At 45.1% G+C, this 25,537-nt stretch overlaps 1 protein-coding gene across 3 annotated transcripts; it reads right to left on the bottom strand.

The window, feature by feature from the left end:
- Nucleotides 1–167: 167 nt before the first annotated feature.
- On the bottom strand, nucleotides 168–25,537 carry PHF24 (PHD finger protein 24). 3 transcript variants are annotated; one of them, XM_019454624.2, is made up of 8 exons: nucleotides 25,348–25,537; nucleotides 11,098–11,479; nucleotides 10,270–10,455; nucleotides 6,622–6,700; nucleotides 6,102–6,307; nucleotides 5,594–5,754; nucleotides 4,982–5,077; nucleotides 168–4,662 (listed from the first exon to the last, which is right to left on the bottom strand). In XM_019454624.2, the coding sequence occupies exons 2-8, from the start codon at nucleotides 11,473–11,475 to the stop codon at nucleotides 4,566–4,568; spliced, it is 1,203 nt and encodes a 400-aa protein (XP_019310169.1). In that variant the 5' UTR covers nucleotides 11,476–11,479; nucleotides 25,348–25,537; the 3' UTR covers nucleotides 168–4,565. The 3 variants fall into 3 exon arrangements, with proteins under 3 accessions (XP_019310169.1, XP_019310170.1, XP_053764042.1); XM_019454625.2 differs by lacking the exon at nucleotides 25,348–25,537 and adding an exon at nucleotides 24,688–24,818; XM_053908067.1 differs by lacking the exon at nucleotides 25,348–25,537 and having other exon boundaries at nucleotides 10,270–10,390; nucleotides 11,098–11,225.

Below are 25,537 nucleotides of genomic sequence, written 5' to 3'. Positions count from 1 at the left end.
TTGGCAAGGTCATCACCAGGAAACCCCTAGAAAGAGAGCCACAGTGTATTGCATTCTTCCTGGAGGCCATGGTTGTTCCCATCTTAAGATTCAAGAATTGGCCAATGATAGGAAACCACATAGAAACTCAGCAGGTGCCCCAAATAACAGGAAACAGGAAGCCAAAATAGCATCACAATCTCTTTATTATGATTTTCACTGTGCCCAGCCTCTAGGAGCATCAGCTCCTTCAGGAGTGAAGGCTGAGCCATAGGGAGGAGCATGCAGCTGTAGTGATGGGAAAGACAGGGCTTGGGGATGTTCCCCTCAGCTTACTGTCAAGTTACCTTCCTCAGAAAAGAACATAGGAAGGGCACAAGGGACTAGAGGGCATTGGACCCCACAGTTGCTTGACTGTTCTGAGCCCCCCCTCACAATCCTGTGTTTGGCTGGCAGATAGAGCATAGGCCATCTCTTAAAGAAGGCTAAGCTTGAAGGCCTTTGTTTCACATGGATATGGGAAGGCCTTGCTGCTTATACCTTGATGTTCTCATCTATGGTCATGCCAACACATGCTATCCAAACTAGAATGTGATTGGGCTTCTTAGTCACTGGCCCAGACAGATGTGACACCCTGTCCACAATCTTGGTCATCAGGACATGTGGCTCAGAGGGAAGGTTTTCCTTAGTGTTAGTTGGGTCTAGTGGAATTCTGTCACCTGTTTATTTTCTTTCCTTTCAAGGTTGCCAAAAGCAGTGGCAGCAGGAAAGCAACAGCAGGGGAAATGCCCAGTCCTACCCCATTCCAGGACTGAGCTATAGGGAACAGGCATGGTACATTAATATTTTCCATTCTCCAGCCAGGAGATCTCTATTCTCTGAGCTGTAGCCAGGAGCCCAGAGAGAGATCCTGGGCATATTCAAACTAAGTGGCATGGAGAAAGTAGCAATTTTATTCTACTGTAAATTGAGGAGTAAAAAGGGTTATGGTTACAGGTGCTACAGGATGTTGTCCTGACATACAGTTGGTCTGCCTTTTAGTGCCAAGTATATTCCTGCCTTTACTCTGCTAGTTTGAAGGGGTCATGCTTGTAGGATCACTAGAGTCTGCTACCAGTCCTGCCTGGAGGTTATTCTTGGCTCTGCGGTGGTCATGGCCAGCCTGGGCCCCTGCCAGACAGCTTATGCCTCTTGGCTTTAGGGCTTCCTTGCACCACTCTTACTGAAGCCATGAAACCTGCAATGATTGAGGTTATGCTTCAGACTAAGAGGCCTAGGCACAATTCTGGACTCACTCCCCAGTGAGGTGCCCTCTTCCCAGGGAGTTTGACCCTGTGCCTCCCATGTTAGTAATAGGAATGCTGAAACTCCCAGATCTGGCCACTCAAACAAGGCCAGGGTGACATCCCATAGGGAGCACCAGGGCCAAAAAGGCCAGTGTCTGCGCTATAGGCCCAGTCACTTGGACTGAAGGTGGGAAGAGGCAATGTGCTCATGGCTTTGGCTGTTCTCAAAGGAAGAAAAGCACTTGGGAGTGGGCCAGTACCTGGGAGCAAAGGAACTGCTCCATCTCTGGGATCCAAAGGGGCCTTTACTCAAAGCACAGAGCCTACCATTGTTGCAGAAGGCTTGTCTCAGGAGAGGAAGCCACAGAGCAGACCTGGAGAGATTATGTGGCCATAGCTACTGCCTCAGCTTACCCTCTGTCCCTGCAGCTCCACTGTGTCATCCATATGCCCCTTTCTTTAAATCTAAGCATAAGGAAAAGGAGTGTTTGGTGAAATAGGCCTAGGGCAAGTAGTCTTCAGAGGAGCATAAACATAATCTTAACCTCCATTGGTAGTGGGTGGAGCAGGTGGTGCTTGTAAAAAGCACTGAGCTCAATTTGGGGCAGCCAGGAAGAAATGACTGGAAGGAACATTTTCTCAAACCCTTAGAGTCAGACACTAATTTTTGTACTTGGCAGAATTTCAGAGAGTCACAGTGATGGAAAGGCTTGAGGAAAAGGAAAGGGAATCGGTTTCACTACGTTTATGAAAGTTTGAACACCTTCATATATATTGCAGAGGAGCTCCATGGATTGGGACACTAGAAAGGGTCATCCCAGACAGGGGGGTTGGGATGGGCCTTCTGCAACTCTGGTCTGGGGGAACAAAGGAACCTCTTCATTAGTAAAAAGCTACATGCCTAATGGAGAGGAGGCTAGTTATTCCTCCATGTTTTGCTTCTTAGGACTCTTGTGGACTGGGAACTCTATGCTGGGGTCCTCTGGGCCCTCTATAGCATGCACCTACCAAGAAAACTTGCTGTCTTGGAACAGGAAGAGAGATAGTCCCGAATGGGCCTGATCCTACTGTGGAAGAAATTCAGGGCCTGCTTTGCTAGGCCCTGGGATGTACCTGGCCTGATCCGACCATGGTCTTTCACCACTCACCCACAGAAAGCTAGAAGCTGCAGTTCCACAGAGGTAGGCATCACCTTGTCTGTGAAGGATCAGGGAACAAGAAGATAGATTTCCAGTCTCTATGACTGATGCTGAGGCAGGAGAAAAAAAGCGGTTCAGCTCTCAAAGCCCAGAGCTTGTCTCTACTCAAAATTCCCTGTCTGTAATCCAGCAGCCCAAGGCCATTGGCATACAAGGTGATTTACCAGGAGAATAAGCAAGAGTCCCTGTGCTGAATGTGTTTTAATCTTCTCAGTGTAAAACCCCAGGTCTGGCTGCTTCAGAAGCAGTCCTTGGACCCAAGAGTCCTGTGCTTTTGCTTTTTATTTTTTCTGGCTAAACTAAATAATGGCCCCTCCTAGCTGATCAATCTTGGGAGTATGCCTAAGAAGTATTTACAAAAAGTTGTGGGTTTTAAAATGTTCAGAGCCATATACATGAATCCAAATTGATCTTCTGTCTCCTTCATTTCAGTACTGAATAATCCAACCCTTGAAGTTTCTCACCCTGATTCTGGATCAGGCAGTTTCTACAGAAGGAGAGCATATAGTACTCTTACCATGACCCTGGTTGCAGCTCCCCACTTTCCTCTGAGCATCTCCACACTGAGCTGTACGCTACTTCTTCTGTAAGCACCCAATTTAGTACAAGTGCCTTGAACAATGGAGATATGTTAGCTTCTACATGATCAAGCCAACCCCCTCTCTAGTATTAAAATTTGGCTAAACCTAAGTTGTCAGGCTGGAAACAGAACCTGGACTCCGGGGCCAGGGCTGACCCACAACATGCAGTGACTTGAGAACTTAATGAGAACTTAGTAAGGACAGCTGGGGCTCAGACATGTAGGGAGAAGCAGCAACTCAGGCCCTATCTCAGTGATGGGGAGAAGAATGAATCTTCTTCTGTGAGGCCTTGCTCAGACTTTCTCTGATCAAGAGCTGAGATGCAAATCTTCTTCTTAGCTCCAGCTTCTTACCCTCATTGTTAGGGTGGTTGAAAGGAGTCTTCACTGAGGGCTTCTGTGGAACTGCTCTTTCTTGGGCTGTGGGAGAGGCTGGCTCTTGTTCTTTATGCAATGGCACACTTTTTTTTTCCAGGTCTACAGGTGAGTTGAGGTGGAAAGATGGAAAAGCACAAGGCTTCTCTTTTCTTTTTCCATCCAGACCTTGTCCTCACTGGAGATCAAGCTTCGGGTCTCTGTGGTAGCCAAGTTGGATGAGGCATCTAATACAGAGGCCTGTGGTTCTTGCCATCATACTTGTTCTATTCAGGCCCCCTGGGCTCTAGGCCATGTGTTCCCATCTGCAAAGCAGGGGCCAGGGTGGCTCATCTTGGTTTTTAACTGTTCTCCTAAAGACTTTTGGACTTGAAAGATGTGGTGAGAGGTTCCTAGAATTCTGGGTTCCTGGGAAGGGCTGCCTTCCCCTCTTCTAATTAGGACTCCATAGACTAGTTACCTTCTCTGTCTCTAGAAATTAGAATTTAAATAAATAATGGGCTGAAGTGCCAGTGGTGGTTTTCAATAATTTTGTCACCCCAACATACCTGAGGGACATAGCACACACCTACCAGAACAGTGGCTCACCACAGAAGGGATTTTCATTTGGGGAAGAGGGAACCTGTCAGCATCTCTAGGACAGCACGTGAGTCTGATGTGCCCTATTATCAAGAATCACTTGGCCAGAGACTTGTCTATAGGAAATCAGAACCGGCCAATAGAAGGAGTAAACAGAGACCCCCCCGCCCCCCAATCTATAACCAGGAGCTTCACAAAGGAATTTTGATCCTTTTTCAATGAAGAAGAACCAGGTCTCTGAAGGCATGGACAGCTAGGCATGGGTATATGTGTGTGTATGCACATATGTGTGCAGTGGCAGGTCCAGTCTGTGATGTGAGGGTAGGGGGGTGGGTCCAGGAGCGGATACTGCCACAGCTCCCAGGGCTTTTCCTGGTGGCAATGCATTTACTGCCTCTGTTGAGAGGGGAAGAGTAATTTCAGTTCCATAAAGCTTAGTGGCAAATTGAGATGCTGGCAGTGCTCCATCCCCGTAAGTCTCAGGCAGAGGATGGTGGGGGGAAGGGGGAAAGGGCAAAAGGAAAGGAGGGAGAGAAAATCACTGTCCCCCAGCTTCTCTGCTCCATGCTATCCTGGGGGTTTCAGATGAATTGCTGCACTGTTGGGGCGAGCGGCCAAGATGTAGACAACATTTTCCTGCAGGAAGGTAGGCCAATCCACAAATCTGGAGTGGGAGCAAAGAACAGGTTTGAGAGATTGGCTGTAGAGCCTGAAGGCTCGTGAGACCTGGTCCCAGTGGCAGTAAGCTTGAGCTGAGCAAAACTCAGAGAAGCCCTGGCTTTTGGCTGACATAGGTATGACTGGCTGTGCTTCCAAGTTGACAGACCAGCCAACTGATCCTATATATCTGTGGTCAAATGTATATTCTTGGAGCCTGGTTTCTGGGATAGGCACTTGCTGTTTTGGGGTAGCAGTTAGTAATGCCCACTTATGTGTGTTAAAGGGTAGGGGTGCAGACAGCCCCTTAAGGAGGTTCTACTCACCTGGACTCCTGTTCTGTTGGCAGCAGAGCCTTGTCCTGACTCTTGCTGCTGCTGCTGGCTGGGCTACTATCTGCTATGGGACCCACATGGCTGATACTGTTGGACACAATGATATGTGGTTAGCAGTGGGAAAGTGAAAGGTCTGGCTCCTCCCAAACTCTGGTGAACCCATCCATGGCTCTGGACATGCATGTCCAGGCTTTTCTAATGTTTATTTATTTTTGAAAGAGAGAGAGAGACAGAGAGAGACAGACAGACAGCATGAGTGGGGGAGGGGCAGAGAGAGGGAGACCACAGAATCTGAAGCAGGCTCCAGGCTCTGAGCTGTCAGCACAGAGTCGGACGTGGGGCTTGAACTCACAAACAGTGAGATCATGACCTAAGCCCAAGTCGGATGCTTGAGCCCCCAGGCTTTTCTGATATGGGGCCACAGTTTGGAGGAGGGGATGCCCTATGCCTTGGCCCAACAGGAGTCACTGTCTAATGCACAGGAGGATCCTCTCCTATCCGTTGACAGAAGAAACAGAGAGGTACCTTTTATGCCAAGGGCCATTTGGCATGGTAAAAGGATGAGGGCATGTGAGTGGGGCCAGGGATTGGCAGGGAGCAAACCTGACACTGCAGGATGGAGCCTCTGCAAGGCGTTTGCAGAACCAAGAATGCTGGGCTCCGCGGCACTCTGCCTCACTGATAGTGTTCCCACTGCCCCGTGCCAGGAAGATGGCCCGGGCTCGCTCCCGCTCCTTGACTGTCAGAAGCCTTAACAGAGAGTTCTGGGGAAGAAGAGACAAGTTAAGATCTTGGAGCTGAAAATATTTTGTAAAATGTCAAGCCATAGAGAATCCTACCTCCATTACCACCTTGGCAGCCTCCCTTTGAAGCTGCCCAGAGGCTTTCTGGTAGCATTAACATTTGCAGTTGGGTTCAATGCAAATCAATCTTCCTTGGGCAGTTTCCCCAGCTTAGGCACTGGACCACCTGTTACTGGGTAGAAGGTGAGCCCTTTCCTGGTACTGGTCCCTGCTAAGACAGTACCTAGTGCTCCCCCAACCTACCTGGCATGCTTCCCAGGTCTCTGTCACCCAGTATCCCATCGACATTCACCCCAGCTGGCCCTCACCTGGGGACGCAATTGCTGCAGAAGCAGGAGGGACTCATGGGACAAGAAGTCAGGCCACTCTATGTGTCCTCGATGTTCAGGGTCCAGGGCTGCAAACTGGCGGGCTGCCTGCTCCTCTTGCTCCTCGCTTAGAGCCCTGTCACTGTCCCCCCGCTTTGCTGCTTGGTGGCGGTAGCGCAGGAAGTCCTCCAGTGTCAGGGAGCAATCTGTGGGAGGCACCCCATGCTAGCCATGCCCACCCTTTCCTCAGCCTCTGGGGCATCTCCATTCACCCCTAGGCTACCCTCCAGAGCCCCTACATCCATAGCTTTTGTGGAGTCTTTTTCTCCCATAGCCAGGATAACTGAGGCTGTGGTGGGTGGGGGGAATGGGTAGGTGTGTGGGTGCCCCTGCTGGCCAACAGGGACCTATTTACCCCTACCCTCCAAATTCCAGAATACTCCTTTTATGGTTCATCCTAGAAAGTATGGAGGAAAAATGTGCCAGCCCCTCTGCATCTGACAGCACTGTGCAGCCTTACCAGGGATGACTTTACACTGCTGAAAGGTCTCTGTGAGGCTGTACATTTCCTCCTCAGTTAGCAGCAAGTTGAGGTTGTCCTGAAAAAAGAGAAGAGCTGAGTCAGTGGCCATATAGACCAGCAAGAAAGAAAAGCCAAGGATCAAGAAGGATGGAAATAGTATTTCAATTTGAAGGCAATTCTGGGATCATCTAATCCCAGCCTCTAATCAGAATCAAGGAGACTGAGTTTCTAGAAAGGGGAAAGGACTTGCTCAGAGTTGACCAACTCTGTGGCAGAATCTTCCCCAGAAGCCTGGTATCCTGATTCTAGACCTGAGTCCCTTTTACTAAGACAGGAGTTTAAAAATTATTCTGAGATACCCTAGGGATTCCTTGGAAGTGCCTTAGGAAGCTGCTTCAAGGGAAAAGGGGACTAGTGAGTGGGCAAGGTTGTGAATCCCCAACTCCATCAACCGCAGCAGCTCCATCTTTATTCATTTTATGTACCTGGCTTCTGTGTTAGACTGTGCTCAAAGAGGATTTCAGTTAAAAAAGAAGTTTAATTCTAACTGATCCTAGTAGGCTGTATTACTTTAAATAATCCATAACGGTTTTAAAAGAGATGACATAATGACAAAGTCCCTAAAACCAAATGAGTTCTTTTTGTGGTGCCATAGAAGCTTTAATTCTAAAACAGCACTGATATGTTATTTTGTTAACACTTATATACAGTTTTATAGTCTTTAAATTATCAAAGATTCTCTCTAGTAGGTTATTTCTCTCCTAAAATACCAGCAAAGAACAGGAACAGACATATCATGAGTATTCATTTGCGGATTTCATAAAGAACTCAAACAATTCTTTCAATAAATGTGGTGTAACACTGTGAGATGTTCAGCGGGGCAGGAGTGTAGGGTGTGTGTGTGTGTGTGTGTGTGTGTAAGGAAAATAAAGAGGAATGATAAAAGATAAGGGACAGGTAGGCCAAAGCCTGACTGTGAAGTGCCTCAAATGCCCTTTATTTAAGGGCCTCAAATTCCCTTTATTTCTGAGCCTTTATTCAACATTTTTTATTTATTTTTGGGACAGAGAGAGACAGAGCATGAACGGGGGAGGGGCAGAGAGAGAGGGAGACACAGAATCGGAAACAGGCTCCAGGCTCCGAGCCATCAGCCCAGAGCCTGACGCGGGGCTCGAACTCACGGACCGCGAGATCGTGACCTGGCTGAAGTCGGACGCTTAACCGACTGCGCCACCCAGGCGCCCCTCTGAGCCTTTATTCAAATGAGCCTTTATTTGGGGGCAAAGAGGAGTCACCAAATGTTTTTTTTTTAATGTTCATTTACTTTTTAGAGAGAAAGAGAGAGAGAACAAGCAGGGAAGGGGCAGAGACACGGGGACAGAGGATCCAAAGTAGGCTCTGCACTGATAGCCGAGAGCCTGATGCGGGGCTTGAACTCACAAACCATGAGATAATGACTGATCTGAAGTCGGACACCTAACTGACTGAGCCATCCAGGGGCCCCACCAAATGGTTTTTAAGGGCAGAGCGCCATGGTCAGCTCTTTGCTGTATGGAGAATGAATTAGAGGGGCAAAGTCTAGATGCATGGAGAAGTTAGTTGGCTGTCACTATAGTGCAGGTAAAAAAAGATGAGTGGCTAAACTAAGACTTGAGCATGGAGAAGAGAGGAGAGATTGGAGGTATTAGGAGACAGAATCACTTACTGGATGTAAAGGATGAAAGAGAGAAATGAGTTGGTGTTGGTACCTGGGGAGTGGTGGTGGTGGTATTACTATTGACAGAGGCAATAAATGGATGGAGAACAGGTTTTGGGGAAAAGGGGAGTTCGTTTTGGGGCATGCTGAATGTGAAGTACCTGTGAGGCAACAAGATGGATGTAAATCCAAGAGATAAGAAATTCAGGTCTGGACACAAAGGTTTGGGAATCATTAGTGTTTAGACAGTAGCTGTAGCCACTGAAGTGGATGAAGTAACCCAGGCAGAGAGTGTGTACAATGAGAAAAGATAAATGTAACAACAGAGCCCCAAGAAAGCATTTAGGACTGCAGCAAGAAATTAACTAAAGTCATTCAGAATGGTCAGAGAAGATAGGAAGAGTATCAGTAGAGGATACTAGAAGCCAAGAAAAGAGAGTTGCACAATGTAGAAGGTTATATTAACAGTGGTTATACAAATATGATAGGACTTTACTGATTTTCTATTTTCTCTAGTTTCCATATTTTACATAATAACTCTCATAAATACTCAAATCCCTCCAAAAGAGAAGAGGCAATAAGGAAGTGCTAAATACCCCAGAGAGGTCAAGTAAGAAGATACCTGAGAAAAAGTCACTAGACTTGACAATTAGGTCACTGGTGACTTAAGAAAGAAACAATTCAGCAGAATGATGGATGCAGAAGCTGAATTATAGGTGGGTGAGTAGCCACAAGGAGCTAATGGAGTCTTTTCAAGAAGCCTGGCTACGAAGGGAAGGAAATAAAAGGGAAGAGCTTGGAAGAAGCCTTTGTAAAAAGTCTGGAAAGTGTTAGTAATGATGGTAGGACCATGACAGAAAGCCAAGAAGGGGGCCATATATTCTGGGGTGGGGCTGGGGGTTAGGACAGAGACACCTTCAACCTGGTCCCACATCAGAATACTGCAGAGCAGAGTTGCTGGGAGTGAAAAGGCTGGTGTTTGGAGGGGTGGTGACTAGAGAAGATGGTGTGTAGAGCAGGATCTACCATGACATACTTCAGCTGGGGAAAAGATGTGTAAGTGGCTGGAAATAACTGTCCTATACTTCAATTTTGCTTTCTTCTAGGCAGTAGGAAGAAGAGGGGGGATCTGCCGAGATGTTCCTTATTCTGAAATCCGTGAATAATGAAGATACCTGCAGGATAACAGATCAATAAAGCAAGACTTAAACTCTATTCAGATGTGCTGAGAAATGGATATGAATCTGGCTTTTGTCTTTTTAAAAGTTAGAAGGCATTTATATAGAATTTGCAAAGTTCTGAATCAATAGACTGTTGTTATTTAATTTACATAATGATCATATTAGAGATAAAGAACAAATGCTCCTAAGAATTAGATGGCAGACCAAACGACAATCTTAGGACTAAGAAGTAAGTGTTCCTATGTTAGAGCCTACACCTATTGGAGGCAAGCTGGTTAGGATTTCAGGTTGGTTTTTCAGATGAGTACAATGAATGACAACCACAGACTTAGAGAGAAAGCACTGTTCCAAACAAAAGACTTTTTAGTAATTAGGCCTCATCCTACCCATTGATTCTTCTAGCTCAGTGGTTCTCAACTGGGGATAAGTTTTCTCCCCTAGGACACGTTTGGGAGTATCTGGAGACATTTTTGGTTGTTACAACTGGGGTTGGGTGCCACTGACATCTAATGGGGGTAGAGGCCAGGGATGCTGCTAAATATCCTACCATGTATACACTCCCCACAACAAAAAATTATGTCCAAAAATGTCATAATGCTAAGGTAAAGAAAGCCTGTCCTCAAGAGAAAGCTTGAGGATCCATGTGTCTACTATTGGAAACCTCTTTAGGTCACTGCCTAGAAACCAGTGTTCCAAGACTGGGTCTCTAGTAAAAGTGCCAAGTTCCCTGCAGTGAGGCAGCCTACTGTCCCTGTAGTCCAGGCTCACACAGTAGTGGCAGCTCCAGCCGGTTTCTGTGTGGGCTGTCTCGGTCACCTCCGCTGCACTATCTCCTTGGATGTAGCCCATGCGGCGCAGGCAGCCATCATGGAAAACCCTGGTGCAGATCCTGCATGGGAAGAGGCTCTCAGCTGTCCAGACCTCACAGACATCACACATCTCATCATTGACAACCTGAGGAAAGGAATAAATAGGGAGTGTATTCATTCCAGTGTAGGCAGCAAGATCCTATGACCACCAAACACAGAACTACCTACACGGGGCTGAGTGTCCCTGGAGAAGCCCAGAGGAACAGCTCCAACTGAAGGCAGTGTTGAGATGATGGAGCTTTCTCTTGGAGAGACAAGAATCAGTAAGCTTTTCCATATGCTCAGGCTTCTGTGATCATGTTTCTGAAGAGGGATGCTACTAGGATTTTTTGGGAAAAAAATCTGTTCTGAAAGACTGTCCCAAGCATTGCAGGACACTTAGCATCCCTGGTTTTCTTGGCATCAAAAACCAGTAGCAATTCCCACTCACTGTGACCTTCTTGAATGCCCACATATTTCTAAATGCCTCCTACAGGGAATACTACTATCCCTGCTATCGTGTCATTCCTTATCACCACTGCCTCATGTCTCTCACAAAACCAATCCAGGATGTAACATTTTTATTCTTGTAGAAGAAATTCTTTAAGATTGTTCTGGACTCAACTGCACCTTTCTGGAGTTCTTTTGTTTTTGAGTCTCATTTTAACTATACTCAGCCCGTCCTATCCTGCTCTCTGATCCTCAGAAAGTCTAAGACTTGAGGATTGTGCCTTAACTGGATACTCACATGTTCTCTGGGCTCCAAGCAGATATCAGGAGGCTTGTCATCATCCAGCTTCCGGGTAGGGCGGATGAACGCAGGGGGCGTGAAACGATTAGTCCTGTCAAACTCCTCAGGCTCCACTCCACGCCCATCTCGGAGCCTCTCCCAGGCTGCACGGTTGACACTGCTCTCTTCTTGGAGCACTGGAGTGCTTGCCTCTGCTTCTTTCTCCTCCTGTACCTCCTGGACAGAGCCCTCTACGGTGCCACGGCGGGACCCTGGAAGCTCACCGGTGCGTCGGATGGAAGGCCTGTCCCGTAGCCCATCCTTGAAGGCAGACACAGCCAAGCTCACCTTCTGCACCTGCTCCACTGTCTGCCGCTTGGACATCAACACCCCCATGGCTCTGTGGACCAAAAAGCAGAGGGGCCCAGACTCAACCAATGGCCATGTTGGGCCAATCAGTTTCAACCATTCACCTAAATGGCAAGATTTTCTGGAGTTTAGTGGCATGGTGAGGTGGAGAGAACACTTGTTAAGGAATCAAAAGACTCTGCTATTTTTAACTAGCTCTGTGAGTTTGTTTTTCTCATTTATAAAAATGGAAGCTATCTGCCCAGTGCACTTCACAGGGCTGTCATGAGGATAACATTACAAAATGAGCTTAAAAAGTGCTTAGTAGACTGGGAAGTATTCTACAAATGTGAAATTGTATATCTGTCTTTCTTGGTGTCCCAAAGCCAATTAGGTCTAGGGGTCCCACGCCTTTGTTGAGAAAGTTAGAAACTTCAGAGCCCAAGTCTTTCCTCTGCCCCATGAGACGACCCAAGGCTTAAAGCAAGACTGCAGCAATACATTTCAGACTTCTGACAAGAAACACTCCTCCAATAAGTGCTGTGCACAGTGCATCCAGGGATAATCCACATAAAATGCTCATTTTTTCAGTCACAGTGAATGATCTCCTATTTTTAGGGGACTCCTAATTAGATAGGAAACTGTACCACCCGATCCGTATGGTTAAGGTCACAAACAATCCTTTGCCCCCTCTAATTGGTAGCTATGCTTCTTTGTGGGTGTGTTTCTCTTTCATAGACAACCTGACCATTACAAGTGCTAAGGTGCTGCTCACATTTTTAAAACTTCACTAATGTTTTTTTTTTTTAATTTAATGTTTATTTATTTTTGAAAGAGAGACAGAGCACGAGTGGGGGAGGGGCAGAAAGAAAAGGAGACACAGAATCTGAAGCAGGGTCCAGGCTCCAAGCTGTTAGGACAGAGCCCAACGCGGGGCTCGAACCCACAAACCACGAGATCTAAGCCCATCAGACACTTAGAACCTATTTGCACCGATCGGTTTGAACCGATTGAGCCACCCAGGCACCCCACTAGTGTTATTTTTTTTAATGAACTGTTCAATAAAACCTTTACAGATTAAGAAGTAACATTATCCCTGCTCTTCCTTTGCAGTACCAGGGTACAGCACTGTTAAGTGAGGGCATGACATGGCACATTGCAAAGCTGGTTTGCTATTTCCTAGCCTGAAAGGTCTTAGTGGAATTCAGCTGGGGAATGCTTCTTCTAAGTAAAGTGAAAAAGAGAGTCCATTTTAGCCTTTTTCTCAATCCATTATAATCAAGGCTTATTGAACAGCACAATGTGCAAAGCACTAACTACTCATCATAAGACATAGAAGACAGGAGAACAGTCTCACCACTAAAGCTACTTAATATCAGAACTCAAAGAAGAGTGAGACAAAGTACTGGAAATGCCTAAAGGGAGGTTAAGACCACACTACTGGGAGTCAAAGCGGACCCTGAAGAACGGGTAGGAAGCTATTTTCAGTTTGTGTGGGTGAAGAGGTGGCAAAGGGTAGGAGGAAAGGTTAGGGCCAATTAGAAGGCTACTATAATAGTCCAGGCAAGATGTAGAGGATTTAAACTGAAATGATGACAGCAAGAATAATGCTGACGGAGTCTATTTGATACCCTGGAAACAAAATTAGAGAAATTGGTAACTGACTAGATAAAGGGTAAAGGGAGAGAGGGCAGTTTTACGTTCATTTATTTCCCAGCTTTATTGAGATATCATTGACATACAACACGATATAAATTTAAAGTGTACAACGTGATGATTTGATACTTATATATCGCAAAAATGTTTACAATAAGGCTAGTTAACACATCCTTTACCTCACATAATTACCATTTTGTCATTCTTATATTAAGAACATTATAGCTCTACTCTTGTAGCATCTTTCAAATATACAAAATAGTATTAACTATGCTCACCTTGCTGTACCTGAGATCCCCAGAACTTACTTTATAACTGAACGTTTGTACCCTTTGACCAGTGTTTCCCCATTTCCCCCTATCCTCAGCCTTTGGCAACCATAATTGTACTCTGTTTCTATGAGTTCAATATTTTTAAAGTTTTATTTATTTTTGGGGGGGCAGAGAGGGAAGGAGAGGGGCAGAGAGAGAGAGAGAGGGAGAGAGAGAGAATCTCAAGCAGCCTCTGTACTGTTAGCATGGAGCCTGATGTGGGGTTTGAACTCATGAACCTCAATATCATGACCTAAGCTGAAATCAAGAGTTGGATGCTTAGATGGCAAACAGACACATGAAAAGATGCTCAACATTGCTCATCATCAGGGAAATGCAAATCAAAACCACATTGGGATACCACCTCACACTGGTCAGAGTGGCTAAAATTAACAACTTGGGAAACAACAGATGTTGGCGAGGATGTAGAGAAAGGGGAACCCTCTTGACTGCTGGTGGGAATGCAAACTGGTGCAGCCACTCTGGAAAACAGTATAGAGGTTCCTCAAAAAATTAAAAATAGAATTACCCTAAGATCCAGCAATTGCACTACTAGGAATTTATCCAAAGGATATAGGAATGCTGATTCAAAGGGACACATGCACCTGAATGTTTATAGAGGCACTATCAACAATAGCCAAATTACGGAAAGAGCTCAAATATCCATCAACTGAATGGATAAAGAAGATGTGGTATATATATATATACAATGGAATACTACTTGGTGATGAAAAAGAATGAAATCTTTGCAACAACATGGATGGAACAAGAGGGTATTATGCTAAAGGAAATAAGTCTGTCAGAGAAAGACAGATATCATATGATTTCACTCATATGTGAAATTTGAGAAACACAATAGATGAACATAGGGGAATGGAAGGAAAAATAAGATACAAACAGAGAGGGAGGCAAACCGTAAGAGATTCTTAAATATAGAGAACTGAGGGTTGATGGGGGTGGGTGGTTGGGGGGACAGGGAAAATGGGGGATGAGCTTGAGGAGGGCACTTGTTGGGATGAGCACTGGGTGTTGTATGTAAGTGATTAGTCATGGAAAACTACTGAAGTAGACCATACTGTATGTTAGCTAAGTTGGCAAAAAAAAAAAAAAAAAGAGTTGGATGCTTAACCAACTGTACTCAGGTGCCCTGAGTTCAAGGAATTCAGTGTTTTTAGATTCCCTGTATTTGAAATCATACAGTATTTTATTCAGCTTTTCTCTGACTGATTTACTAAGAGGGCAGGAGGGTTTGTTTGTTTTTCTGTTTTTGTTTTTTACTGACAGGGAAGTTTGAAATCAACTAACTAGTGGAATTTAAGAAACAAAATAACTTGTTCTAGTTCTGGATCTGCTGTGATCCAGGACACCTTCCTTTACTGCCTTGGGCTTTAGCTCTCTGTTAATGATCATGTTTGGATTATGTAGTCTTAAACATTTATAATGTTCATGTTCTTTTATCATATTCTTTTACAAGTAACCCAAACAGGTATCTAGTCTGGGTGGGCCTAGGAGTAGAGAGGAAAATGTGTGTATGTTAGTGCTTTTGCTGAGGCTATGGATCCAGAGTATTCTTGAAGAGGCTGGGTCTACAGTCTCCAGACACTGCTCACATGCCTCAAGAGCACCAGCTGTGCTATGGATAGGTAGGAAGCAAGTCTCCCACTTAGAGCAAGAGGTACAGACACACCACACCAAGAGGGAGAATGTAAAACTGACACACAACCCTTTACTGCAGACCTTCTTCACGATCAATTATTTCCAAGGCTACAGGGTTTTCCTCAGAAAACTTTCATGGTATGTTTTTCAAAAGTTTTGACTGTGACCCATAGTAAGAAATATAGTTTATGATGTGACTCTGTAGACATATGGTTATAAACATGTATTCATAAATCTAGAACTGAACCTGTTTTTGTGAAACAATCCTACTTATACTACATGTGATGCCCCCTGATATTTTCTATCCTTTCTATCCTATTTCATTAAAACAATCCTGATAGTGACTCTCCCAAATGATTTCATGACTTCGCAATGAGTCTGGACCTGCGATTTGAAAAATACAGCCTTTGAATAATTTTACATTTTTGATTAGAGAACCACATTTTTGTCTTTTGATTTAAAGATGGTTACTTCTAAAAGACAAGGACAACATTGTGGAATAGTAAGCTTTCCCCGTGACTGCTGTGGTACAAGAACAGAATTCTCAAGCTTGTTTTAAGAGTCTGTGGTTCTAGGGGGTGCCTGGCTAGCTCAGTTGGTGGAGTATGCAACTCTTGATCTCAGGGTTGTTTGAGCCCCACACTGGGTGTGGAGCCTATTTAAAAAAAAAGTCTGTGGTTCTAAAACTGATGGTTGCCAGAGGGAAGGTGGATGAGGAAATGGGCAAAATGGGTGATGGGGATTAAAGAGTGCACATGTCATGATGGGCACTGGGTGATGCATGGAATTGTTAAATCACTATATTGTTCACCTGAAACTAATATAATACTATGTTAAGTATACTAGAATTAAAATAAAATGATATAAAAGAGTCTGTGGTTCTAACAGAGATGGACAGCTACTAACATATCTTTGACTGAAGAAGACCCTACTGAGAGGCTGATCCTCTTTGACTTGTGCATAAAGGTAAAAGAATATTTACCGGCTAATTTTTTTACAATTATAAAAAGGTGGAAATAATGTCAATAGGAGGATTATTTAAAAACCTGTGATATATTCATGCCATAAATAAAGAGAAAAAACTGATTTAATCCAATAGAACACAAAGATCGGAGCAATGATTCTCACTGGCTGGATCCTGGGGGCAGGTGGGGGATATATATCTGAACCCCAGGAGGAGAGAAGATAGAAGAAGTGAATAAATTATAATACATATTTATATCTGTAAAGCAATTATTAAAGTCATCACTTTTTTTTTTTTTTTTTTTTTTTTGTAAAATAGACTACAAAACAGCAGAGCTTGACAGTGTCCTCTTGGTTCTTCGGGAGATACAAAAAGTACAATTGGGGGCAGCCTCCTTCCAGAAGTTGTATTATAAATTTTAGGGATTAGTTATAAGACATTTAGGTTTCTTAGCAAGAAAGTATAGGTTGAAACAAAGTTGAGAAATGCTTATTTGGAGACCTAAAATAACTATACGAAAGTCATTTTTTTAAGAATGATTCATTGGAGGAAAATCAATGGTATGCATTTGGTTCCCACTGGCTTTTTCAGATAATGCAGTAAGAGTTCTCAGCAAAGGCCAGCCAATGAAGAGGGCTGCTCTATAAGTGAACTGACTCATTAATAGTGTATCAGCAAATTAACCACAGGCATCTCCCAACACATTGTAGTCCTGCTACAACCCATTATTCTCTGTAAGGATAACAAGAATCACTATTAAGCTATCTCAACTGTTAATGATGTCACTGCAGTGGTTTGGGGAGTTTATCTTTAAAGGAACTTCAATGAAGACTGAAGATGACATCCACCAGCAAAACAAACATAAAAACAAATTAAAAACCACTTTCCATCCCTGACCACAGGATCCTGGAGTACTTCTATTGCTTTTACCTGAGATGGTTCAGTTTTCTAGGCCACTTTATGTCCATAAGGGCGGAAAATGTAGAGCAGAACCATTAAAAAGAAACCGCCAAAATCCAAACAAGGCCCAAAGTCATTTTGAATAAACATGACTTTGATTTTAAGAGTAAACTGTGAGGACACAATAGAAGTAGGCTTCAAAGAGTGAGGTTTAAACCCTTAATGCGTAACAGAGAGGACCAAACCTGTATACAAAAGACACCTTGATTAAAAGCAAGTGTGTTGAAATATCCATGATGTGCACCTGGGTGTTTGAGAAATTAACAAAATCAGCTCTAATTTCTAGAGAAACAAGTGGTAGTGATTAGTGATGGGTAAAAACAAATGCCTGCTGAGAAAAACCTGGCCCTTCCTGTGCTGGAAGAAGTCCTAGGAAGAAGAGTGAGTTAAAAGGAAATCAAGTTGTAAAGATTCCACAAATGGTAACTAATGATTACTTCTTTGGCTGATGGGTGGAATTGGGTTTTCCACCTCCCTAACAAAGATGAAAGAAGAATAAAAAGACATTGTCTCAAGAATGATGTTACTGCCAGAGAATTTGTGGTATCTAAGGAAGGCTTGGAAAATAACCTCAGACGGCAGGAGCAGGGGGGTGGTGAATAACAGGGACAAGAAGGTAGAATAGAGCTGTTTGGCTATATGATCTGGAGGAAATGAAAACAGATGACAAAACCAAAATCCTTCTTTGGGTAAGAGAAGTTGGTCTAGATGTATTTGTCAGGCAGTAAGACATATGTGGGCAGCTTGGTGTGTGTACGAGACACACCCATTCTCTGCAGAGCACATGCTTAGAACACAGTGATAATATTTATAAGGGCAAAGTAGTGAGAGTAAGAGGAGGAAGGGTTGCTTCATAGAAGGAGCTGGTGGAGAAGTAAGGAAGGGGAAGGCAGCTAGGGAACCACTTCCCAAGCTCTCTATAAAGATTTGTACCTATGAGAAGACTGGGAAATAGCCCTCCTAATAATAGGCAGGAGTCTCCTCATTTGGCATGCTAAATGTAAGGTACATTTACTGTACTTGCTTTCATCGGATTCTTTTTTTATTTTTATGAAAAATTTTTTAATGTTTATTATTTTTGAGAGAGGGAAAGAGAGAGCGCACGCATGCAGGGGAGGGGCAGAGAGAGAGGGAGACACAGAATTGGAAGCAGGCTCCAGGATCTGAGCTGTCAGCACAAAGCCCCGATGCAGGGCTCGAACTCACAGACCATGAGATCATGACCTGAGCTGAAGTCGCCCGCTTAACCCACTGAGCCACCCAGGGGCCCCTGATTCTTTTTTTAAAATTAATTTTGTATCCTGTGACTTTACTGAATTCATTTATCAGTTATAGTAGTTTTTTGGTGGAATCTTCAGGGTTTTCTATATATAATATCATGTCATGTGCAAATAGTGAAAGTTTTACTTATTTACCAATCTGGATGCTTTTTATTTCTTTCATCTGATTCTTGATATAGGGCTGGCAACTGTTTGAAAAAAGCTCAAAAGCATCTAAAAGTGATTGCTTAGAGGTTATGAGGGCTTTCCTAGGTTGCAACAAGGCAAAGAAAACCTCTGAGTGGAGGGACAAAGGAAAATAACCAGAAAGTGGGTTGAACAGGTGGAAAAAGGAATTTCAGGTTTCCAGTGATATCAAAAGAGAAAAAAATTTATATGGTTCCCATGGTCTTCCACAGAGCATGGGTTCTATAAATCTTTGTTAAATAAATGTTGCAGAGATGACTGAACAACATAAGAAGTTTGTTTGAGATCATGGTGTCAGTACCCTTTCTCTTCCTCAACATTGTCCAGAGAGACAACTAAATCTTCAGAACTCAGTTCTAAAAACTACAGAGTCATCCGCTCATCTCATCATATCTACTCTGCTTCTCCAGAGGTGGACCCTGAATGGTGGTGGTTCAGGGGTAGCAGGGATGAGAACAAGTAACCATATAGTAGTTATGGGTAATTTCTCTGACCACAGGGGAGAGCTATAGAATTTTGGAATTTAGCCAGTTTGTATAACCACAGTAAGAAAAGAGAGAATATTATCAAGATCAATGGTCTCCTGCATTTATGGTGTGTCCTGTGGCACTGTGGCCTGGCCCACAGGGCTGTTGCCCTAAGGGCACAAGTAGGAAGCTTGAAAATGTATATCTTCCCCACTGGATTTGGGCTGGAGAAATTTAGCATGTGCAGCATCTGCACATGAGAGTGAAAAATTTCAAGGTGGTTGACAGTTGGTTCCAGGAAGCATGCGCCCAAAGATTGAGAGCCTCAGGGAAAGTCACATACTTAACATAGAAGGTAATTAGCCACAAGGGTATGGAAAATCAGCAGAACCAGGGTCTAAAAAATGCAAAATGCATAGCACAGACTCTAAGCTCACTGCGGACATCAACATCAATCTCAAGACTTTAAACAAAAGCCATCAAAGAGTTTTGCTTTAGGAATGCAGTGTCTCATGACAGTGCTCTGGGAGCCTGTTCATAATCAACCATTCCTGTTGACTAGCTGTAATTTACAGATTACTTTTAGTTTTCATATCTGCAGACTCTGAAAGGGTATACCTGGTACCTCCCTCTCTTCTTTCATTCTATTTATCCAGCACAGCAGCACTGGCTTCAGTCAGTCCAGAGGGACATAGTCAGCCTCAACTGCACAGGGCTCCTTTGGGGTTTCCGAGCAGCAGAAGGCCTAAAGAGTGAATAAAAACTGTCTTCCTGAACTCTGCTCAAGAGAGTGATACATGAAGGAGGTCCTGTTTTTAATATTTACTAAAAGCCATCAAAGCTCTAATATACATGAGAACACAATTATGGCATGATCCTTAGCCTCTGGGGGCTTGGGATGAGTCTTCATGAAAAGCCACAGTGCTGGCTTCCCACAGAAGCAGAGCAACAGTTAAGAAATAGCACATCATTAGTGACTGGCTGGTGTGACTGCACTTAGCAAGCAGAGCTTTTCAGCAAGATGGAGAAGCACTCCTGTTCTCTGCTGTAGGCCCCTGAAGCACAGATTCAACCCCATTTAATAAACTTATTACACCTTAATTATATTTACTTGTTTATCGATTCTACAAATATTTGCTGAGTGCAGCCTAGTATGTGTCAGGCACAAATCAGGCACTTAATAACTGTTGGTAGAATGAACAAACGGAATCTCACTCAGCCTGTGAGAATGCAGTGTATATGTGTGTGTAGGGGGCATGAGTGTAGGATTTAAAAAAAAGGTGTTGCTTGAGCTAAATTTTGAAATATGAGTGGGAGTTACCCGAGTGGCTAAGGAAAAAAAAAAAAAAAAGAATTCCAGGAAGAGGTAAAAGCACATGCCAAGGCATGGATTGCTATATGGGGACTCCATCATAGCTCAGGAGGTATGAAGCCAGCTGGTTGCTGGATAGAAATAGGCAAGCAAAACTGCCTTCACATATGAATCAGCCCCACAAAACTTGTTTGAGACAGTATGCTTAAAATATTTGTTTAGAAGGGAATATGTATTTGGATTTCAGGAGGCAAAAAACCCAGATAATTTAATTTTCTGAGGTCAGGTGGTAGGATAGCCCTGATAAGTTACAGAACTGACCAGTGAGCATGTTGCTTGGCTTTTGGACCCATCAGGAAACTCTTCTCCATAGCCTAAGAGCTGGTAGGTGGTGACTGTAGTGAATCACTGGCGCTTTCCCTCTGGGAGACCCATAAATTTGATTAGGAGACTCCAAAAAGGAAAAAAAAAAAAAAAAAACAGGAAAAAGAGAAAGTGAGCCAGGCACCCCACACACTGTTGCTTTAGTAAGAAGACCCCAGGAAGATGAAACATTCCTCAAAAACAAATAGAATCATGTATGTAAAAGGGCTCTAACTATAACAAGTTATCCAAATATAAGGTATTGTCATTATCATAAGAAGCTAAGAGTGTGGGCAGTTCACTCAAAGCGTATGGGCAAAAGTAATTTGGGGAGGGAAAGGTCAGGGAGGTTAACAGTGTAGCTGCCAGAGGAGGCACATAACCTATAGGTACTCTGTAAAGCTATAATTTCCCCTTACTTTTCTTACTCTATAGTAAATGATTAGAGACATGCAGACTGATTCTATGTAACTCCTCAAGGGCAAGCAACTGTCATACATATCTAGCATAGTGCCTGGCAAGTAGGTTGCACTTAGTAAATATATATGAATCTCTGAGGGAATTGGAGAGGGATGTTATAATGGAAAAAGTAATCACGTCTCCATCTATAAACTGACGGTCTTGGTTTCTTGGTCCAAAGCTGGTAAGCAATTCCTGTCAGAACTTGGTCATTAAGACTCAGGGTGGAATGGATAATGATATTCCCATCAGGAATGAATAAATCAATCTGGGAAATGAAGACCGCAGAAACCAAGAGCATTGTTGGAGAAAAGCAGGTGGGACTAGAAGATAAAGATTCTGTAACTAAAGACAAATGAAATTATTTGCATAAACATGATCCACTTAGGAACAGGTGTACTGGAAAAAATAGAGGGAGTATGGGAAATGGGCTGAGGAAAGTCCTATTCATGTTTGAGGAAAAGGAAGCACTGTCAAAAATATGGCAAATGTAGGAAGAAGAAAACTAAGAACATGATCAGAGAAGATGTGGAAGATTAAAGGCTAAGAATATGATCAGAGATGTGGAAGATTAAAGTCCATAAGTAAAACCCAGGTATATCAGTACATGCACGTGAAGTTCTCTCCCATTTTATTTCCCTTTGGAGAGAGCTTTTTTTTTTTTTTTTAATGAGTAGATTAAGGCCACCAGGTGACATCCTTCACATCCATTCTGGAATGATTTTACTCATGTTGTGTTTAGCAGAGAGTTAGTACTCTTAGGATTTTTGTAATCTTTATGTTTACCCAATGCTGGACATCAGGGAGATGATATTCAAAGTGCAATATTTGGGGAGCACCTGAAGCCACCTAGCAATTTTTCCAGGGACATGAGAGGGTGTGATACCAAGAAGAATGTAAGGAAAAAAAACCCAATGACATATTCTGAATTGGAGCAAAGGTCATATTTCCAGGCTTGCTCCTTCCTCTTCTTCTTCTTTTTTTTTTTTTAAGTTTATTTATTTTAAAAGAGAATGTGGGGAGGGCAGAGAGAGGAAAGAGAATCCCAAGCACCATCAGTGCAGAGCCCAATGAGGGCCTTGAACTCATGAACAATGAGATCATGACCTGGGCCGAAATCAAGAGTCAGATGCTTAACTGAATGAGCCACCCAGGCGCCCCTCCTTTTGATTTTCTTAAAAAAAAAAAAAAAATGGGGCATCTGGGTGGGTCAGTCAGTTGAGTGTCTGACTTCACCTCAGGTCCTGATCTCACAGTTTATGAGTTCAAGCCCCATATCGGGCTCACTGCTGTCAGCTCTGAGCTGGCTTTGGATCCTCTGTCCCCCTCTCTCTGCCCCTCCCCAGCTTGCACTCTCCCCAAAATAAATAAATATTAAAAATACACACACACACACACACACACACACACACACACACACACACACACAACCCTATTTATTTTGGTGTGTTAAGCTGATGAGAGGGGTGTAAACTGAAAGGGGGATTTTAAACACTTTGTAATGGAGAAGTGATGAACCAATGTAAACCTTTGTCAGAATTTACTCCATTGAGGGAGCTGTGCCTGAGGTGCCACACCCATGCATCAGGCAACCACTGAGTTTAAAAAGAAAAGCTAACAATTGGAAAATCAGCTTGTTTTGTTTTCTCACAAGCCTGATCTTTCCTAAGTAACCCCAGGAGCCGAAGACAGCCACTTCTATTAAGGGAGGATGTCACTAGGTTTGGCTATGTGGAAGAAGGATAATAGGGGAACAGGAAAACTCTTTCAGAATGGTTCTCTGATGAATACATTGCTTACTTCCCTCACTATCCCATTTTTGGACAAGAAACCAGACTCTATCCTTGGTCCCAAATTTGCACCCTTGGGATTCAGGTGGAATGAAAGCACTAACACAGCCAAAGGGGTGAGATGAGGGTGCATCACTGTGTTAGGTACAGACCCTTTATCCTCCCCAGAAAATGGACTCCTAATAAACCTTCCTTGGCTCTGCACCTTTTCTGCCCTCCTCATCCTCATGCAGAAGCACTTTGGGGAAAAAAGTGTCCTGCATGTTATCTGTGGACCAAAGTCTGTTGGTGCATGTAGTCAGAGGGCCACAAAGCCACTATGAATCATGTTTCCTAAAAGTGACCCTGTCTCTCCCACCTCTCCCCCAAGGATTCTGCAAGCTGGGAGGGTAGTCTTAGAACACCATCCTCTGAAGCATTCCTCTTGTTCCCCAGCCAAATCCTATCAAAGACCACACCCAGAGGCTTCTTCCCAGCCTCAATTAAGTCCAGAGACAACCAGAGGCCTCCTTACAGTGGGGTTGCCAGTGAAGGAAGCCACACCCTGAAATCTGGGGAAATCAGTTCCTGCAGCAGTCTCATCCCCAATTAAACACTCCTCATTCACTTATTTAGGCATCACATTTACCGACCATGTACTATTGCATATATATTGCATATACTATTGCATATATATTTTTTTTTTACTATTGCATATACCATATACTATGCCTGGTATCTTAATGCAACTTAACAAATATACATTCTTGCTTCTGCCTCTCCTTGACACTTTTTCCCAAATAAATTTCGAAAACCGATCTCAGGATTCCAAGCTTTGTGACCTTGGGCAAATTGCTAAACCTCTCTGAGTCTAAAGTGCCTAACGTTGAAAAGGGGATAATTGCATAATGCTGTTGTAAGGATTACATGAGATGTTAAACACCTCTGGCATTGTACTTGGTATATGGGTGCTCAATAATCCTACATATCTTTTCTTCCTTCCTTCAAAGGACTTTCTCTTCCAGGACCTGCCAGCATCAATTATTCTACCTGTCTTACTGCTTGCTTATGGATAGTCAAGCCCAGGGCCCCAAGTCTCCTATCTTAGCTTCAGAGGGCTCACTTGTCCTCCCTTCCCTTATGTCCTTTGCTCTAATAGAAGTTCCTGCCTCCACAAATATCCAGCTTCGAGACAACCTGGGCTACCACGGAAAATACATTTTCTAATGGGGTCGGGGAAGGAATGGACAAAGGCAGCAGCCCCACAGGGCCCCAGCCTCTCGATCACCTTGGAGGGGCACAATTTAGGGCACACCGAGCCCTAAAAAGGTCAAGGCTAAAGTCCTTTGGGCATATGGGAAGTTACTCCTGGCCTAGATCCCGCAGCAGGATCCTCTCCTTCCAGTCAGAGGTTCATTCCAGGCAGTTCCAGGGCACAGTCTAAGGTATTCCTTTATACAGCGGTCCTCTGTGGGGTCCATCCCCACCGCGCAGGCTCCTGAGGCTCCCCTGTGTTCTCAAACGGTCTTCCACTGAGACACCACCAGAGACCACCCTTGGCCTCCGGTAGTTATACAGAAGGTCTCTGTGGGTAGGCAGTGCGTCCACGCTGTGCCTCCCCATGGCAGCAAATGCAGAGACAGCCCTGGGAGTCTCCGTTCACACAGGGGTCCTCCATGGGGGCGGCTCCCTGCACGCCTCCGGAACTTTCCCAAGGGGCAGAGGCAGGGACACTCGGGGGGTTATCTACTTACACAGGGACTCCCTTAGGGGCGGCTCCCACACAACACCTCAGAGTCCCCGGAGGGTTGTCCGCGGCCCGCAGACCCGTCCCGTAGGGTGCCTGCCGTGTCCCCGCCGCCCCCGCCCCCGCTTACCGGGACCGTCACGGTGCGGGACGCGGGTCCGGGGTCGGCGGACTCTACACCGCGGACCCCGCGCCGCCCATGGCCACTCGGGAGCCGGCGTGCTGGGGCCGAGCGCCGGGAGCAGGCGGCGCAGGCGGAGCAGCAGGCTGAGGCGGCGGCGGCGGCGGCGGCGGCGGCGCGCGCTCCCCAGCACACCCACCCTCCCTGTCTCCCGCCCCGTGCGGCTGCGGCGCGTGCGCCCGCGCCAGAAGACCTCCGCGGGCCGGTGGGCGCGCGTCGCGCTCCGCCCTCCCGCGCCTCGAGGAACGGCCCTCGCAGCTTAGCTTGGCGACCTCGCGCAGGAATGAGGCGCTGAGGGACCGCAGGAAGGCGGCGCCCGGCTCCGACGACCTGTGGGTCCGGGTGCCAGTGGGCGCCCCCGACCAGCTCCCCGCTCTGCGGCGCCGGGTCTTCGGCAGCCGGGCAGCCAACGGCAAGGTCAGTGCCGGCCCGAGGAGGCGTCTCGGAAGGGGGCTCCGCGGCGGCTCGTGGCTCCTGCAGCCCGCACCTGCCTGGGGAGGTGAGAATGACTCATCCAAGCGGCCTCGGCCGGGGGCCCTCTCCTCTCTCGCCAAGCCCAGCTGCCCAGTCAGGCGTCCGGGGGGACGACCCACGCGTTAGGGCACTCACCTTCGCAGTACCCCACTGCGGAGTGTCTCAATGAGCCTTCACAAAGCGCCCTGCTGCCCCCACTCTTCCTGCGCGCTGCTTTCAGAGGTTATTGGTCTTCCATCTCCAGCAGCAGGCAGTACTGTAATGTAACCCACTTATTGCTGCAGAAGCCTCATCCCTCAGACTATCAGAATAGCCAGCTTGTCAG

Source organism: Panthera pardus, unplaced genomic scaffold, assembly GCF_024362965.1.
Source record: "Panthera pardus isolate Hobbes unplaced genomic scaffold, ASM2436296v1 HiC_scaffold_20, whole genome shotgun sequence".
Lineage (NCBI taxonomy): Eukaryota > Metazoa > Chordata > Mammalia > Carnivora > Felidae > Panthera > Panthera pardus.
Note: the sequence above shows the minus strand (reverse complement) of the source record. Positions and strands in the feature narration are given on the sequence as shown.

Coding starts and splice junctions, on each gene's coding strand:
- PHF24 (XM_019454624.2), bottom strand. CDS start 11,475: ATGGGGGTGTTGATGTCCAAGCGGCAGACAGTGGAGCAGGTGCAGAAG. Junction 10,456..11,097: donor GCTTGGAGCCCAGAGAACAT/GTGAGTATCCAG, acceptor TCCTTTCCTCAG/GTTGTCAATGATGAGATGTG. Junction 4,663..4,981: donor CCAACAGAACAGGAGTCCAG/GTGAGTAGAACC, acceptor CTCCCACTCCAG/ATTTGTGGATTGGCCTACCT.